Source organism: Limanda limanda, chromosome 5, assembly GCF_963576545.1.
Source record: "Limanda limanda chromosome 5, fLimLim1.1, whole genome shotgun sequence".
NCBI lineage: Eukaryota > Metazoa > Chordata > Actinopteri > Pleuronectiformes > Pleuronectidae > Limanda > Limanda limanda.
Genome location: NC_083640.1, coordinates 15,717,390 through 15,719,782, shown reverse-complemented (window position 1 = coordinate 15,719,782; position 2,393 = coordinate 15,717,390). Strand labels below are relative to the sequence as shown.

At 51.4% G+C, this 2,393-nt stretch overlaps 1 protein-coding gene across 1 annotated transcript; it reads right to left on the bottom strand.

The window, feature by feature from the left end:
- Positions 1-435: 435 nt before the first annotated feature.
- Positions 436-1,398, bottom strand: foxb2 (forkhead box B2). Its single transcript, XM_061072314.1, has one exon. It carries the CDS (start codon positions 1,396-1,398, stop codon positions 436-438), a length of 963 nt encoding a protein of 320 aa, XP_060928297.1.
- Positions 1,399-2,393: the final 995 nt, after the last annotated feature.

Genomic DNA, 2,393 nt, shown 5'->3' with positions numbered 1-2,393 from the left:
GTGCAACAGGCCTAATTAAAAAAAACACGAAGGCCTATATGTCTTTAGTCAAAAGGCCTGTTATTGATTAAAATAAATAGAATAAGAGCAACAAAAAAAATCAACAGAGTTGTTGGTTTGCATTCAGAAAGAATTTTAGATGTTTGTCTCCTAAATCAAATCTCTCTTTGGGTTTAGCGTATACTAATCTGATTGTATTTATCAGAGCCACATTACAATATGTGGTAAATGCCCTCACAAATTGTGCAAATAAATTATGATTTCAATCAACATGGGTCTACTGAAAAATTCATCACACAGTACAATGTTAACCTTAGTTTTTTACAACTCTCCTACAGCTGCTCTTCACCACTCAGATGTCTGGCTTCTCTTCTTTTTACGCAGCAACAATGTCCACCTTGTTTGCGCTACTTGTCAAAAATGAATTTTACCCGGTTAGGACAGCAGGAGAGCCGGGTGTAAGTGGTTGCCTTTCCCCTCCAGCAGATCGCTCTTCTCCATCGCTGAGGCCGGCGAGCAGAGCTGTGCCGGGCCGGACTGCAGCCCGGTCAAGCCCGGCACGGGACCCAGGGACGGGGTGGGTTTGATTGGCACGGGCACGGCGGGCATGGTTGGCCCGGTGGCGTTGTGGTACAGGCCCTTCGCTGACACGCTGAAGGGCGCGTACTCGGATGAATTGGGCATGGACACGCCACCCATGGACTCTGACAGCATCCCGACGTGCGGCCACATGGAGTTCACCACGCTGCTGAGCTGCGGGGGCACCGGGTAACCCAGGTGGTGCATGACGGAGGTGAGAGGGAGCCCGCTGGCCATCACACCTTTGTAGTCCCGTCCGATTATGTTCTCGATGGCGAACGGGTGTTTAAACCCGCCGGGCTGTGCGCAGGCGATGCCCCCGTAACCCTGGAAGTGAGGCAGCCGACCCACGGTGCCCGCTGGCCCGGGTGAGTGCTCGTGGTGGCCGGACGCTGCGCCCAGCTTGCCGCCCGGGTGGTGGTGGTGGTGGTGGTGGAAGTAGTGCATCATCGGGGAGCTCTTGCAGGCCATGTGCTCGGCGCGCAGCACCTTGAAGCGCTTCCGTCTCCGCAGAAAGCTGCCGTTCTCGAACATGTCCCCGCAGTCCGGGTGCAGAGCCCAGAAGCTGCCCTTCCCGGGCTGGTCAGGCCGCCGAGGGATCTTGATGAAGCAGTCGTTGAACGAGAGGTTGTGTCGCAGGGAGTTCTGCCACCTCTGGGTGTTCTCTCGGTAATAAGGAAACCGGTCCATGATGAACTTATAAATGTCACTCAGGGGCAGCATCTTCTCGGTTGAGTTCTGGATAGCCATGGCTGTCAGTGATATGTAGGAGTAAGGGGGCTTCTGGTCACTGTATGAGTTCTTCCCAGGACGGGGCATGACTAATCACTGGTATAAGTGTAAAATATGAAAGAAAACAGTATTTTAAGTGATATTTTGAATGTTATATTTACGGAGCTGACTCGACAGTCTGCATATCAGTCGCCATCGGATGGATCTGCTCCAAAGTTCTGAGCCATCCGATCAGAAACTGGTAAATCGTCCTACAGGTGCCTACCTGCGTTATATCGATTAACACAGAGTTGCCCAAAGGCCCGTCGCTGTAGTAAGATCCTTGAGATGCTCCTTCATCCGAAGCAAGAGGACTTCTGAGGGACTCTTCGCCAAATTAAGCTCCTGGCGTTGTGCGTTAAAGTCAGTCTCTTTGCGTAAAAGTTGAGAGTGGTCTTCTGAGTTGCCCCTGGTTCCGCGGTGGTTGAGAGATGTGAGGGGCCACCAGCTTGCTGTGCTGTGCTGTCTGTGTGTGGTGTGGTGTGTGGTGCTCCTCTCCTCGTGTGTGATGCTCCCACTCGCCGAGCGCCGTTTTTGTAAGACCCCCGCAGGTGGCAGGCTGTATTATCTATTATCCAGACACTTAGGGGACACGTCAGGGGGAGAGCATAGGGCTGCTTGTGTGTGTCTGTGTGTGTGTGAGAGAGAGAGCGCGAGAGAGAGAGAGAAGGGGTGAAGAAATGAATAAAAATGAGGGGTGGGTGGTGCGATCAGTCGAGACGTGCGTTTTTTTCTCTTGTTCCCCTTTTCAAAGGTTTTAAACCGCTAAACTGTTTGAGGAGACAATTCTTTTAAATGCCCCCAGGGCTAAATCCCCAGTGACTTAACTCCACCTGACCCTGACCTTTGACCTTAGCTGTCAAAAAGTTTGATTGGTCTTTCATGTGTTGAATGCTCTTGTTGCTTTGCACATAATAAAACATTTCCGAAAACCGATCCTCCTCAGTTTTACTCTGCAAATATGTTCACGTATCCCTGGAATGCAGGCGGCAGCTGAATGTGCATGTGGATGCCATCTTGCCTCATACTGCACCCGAGGTAAA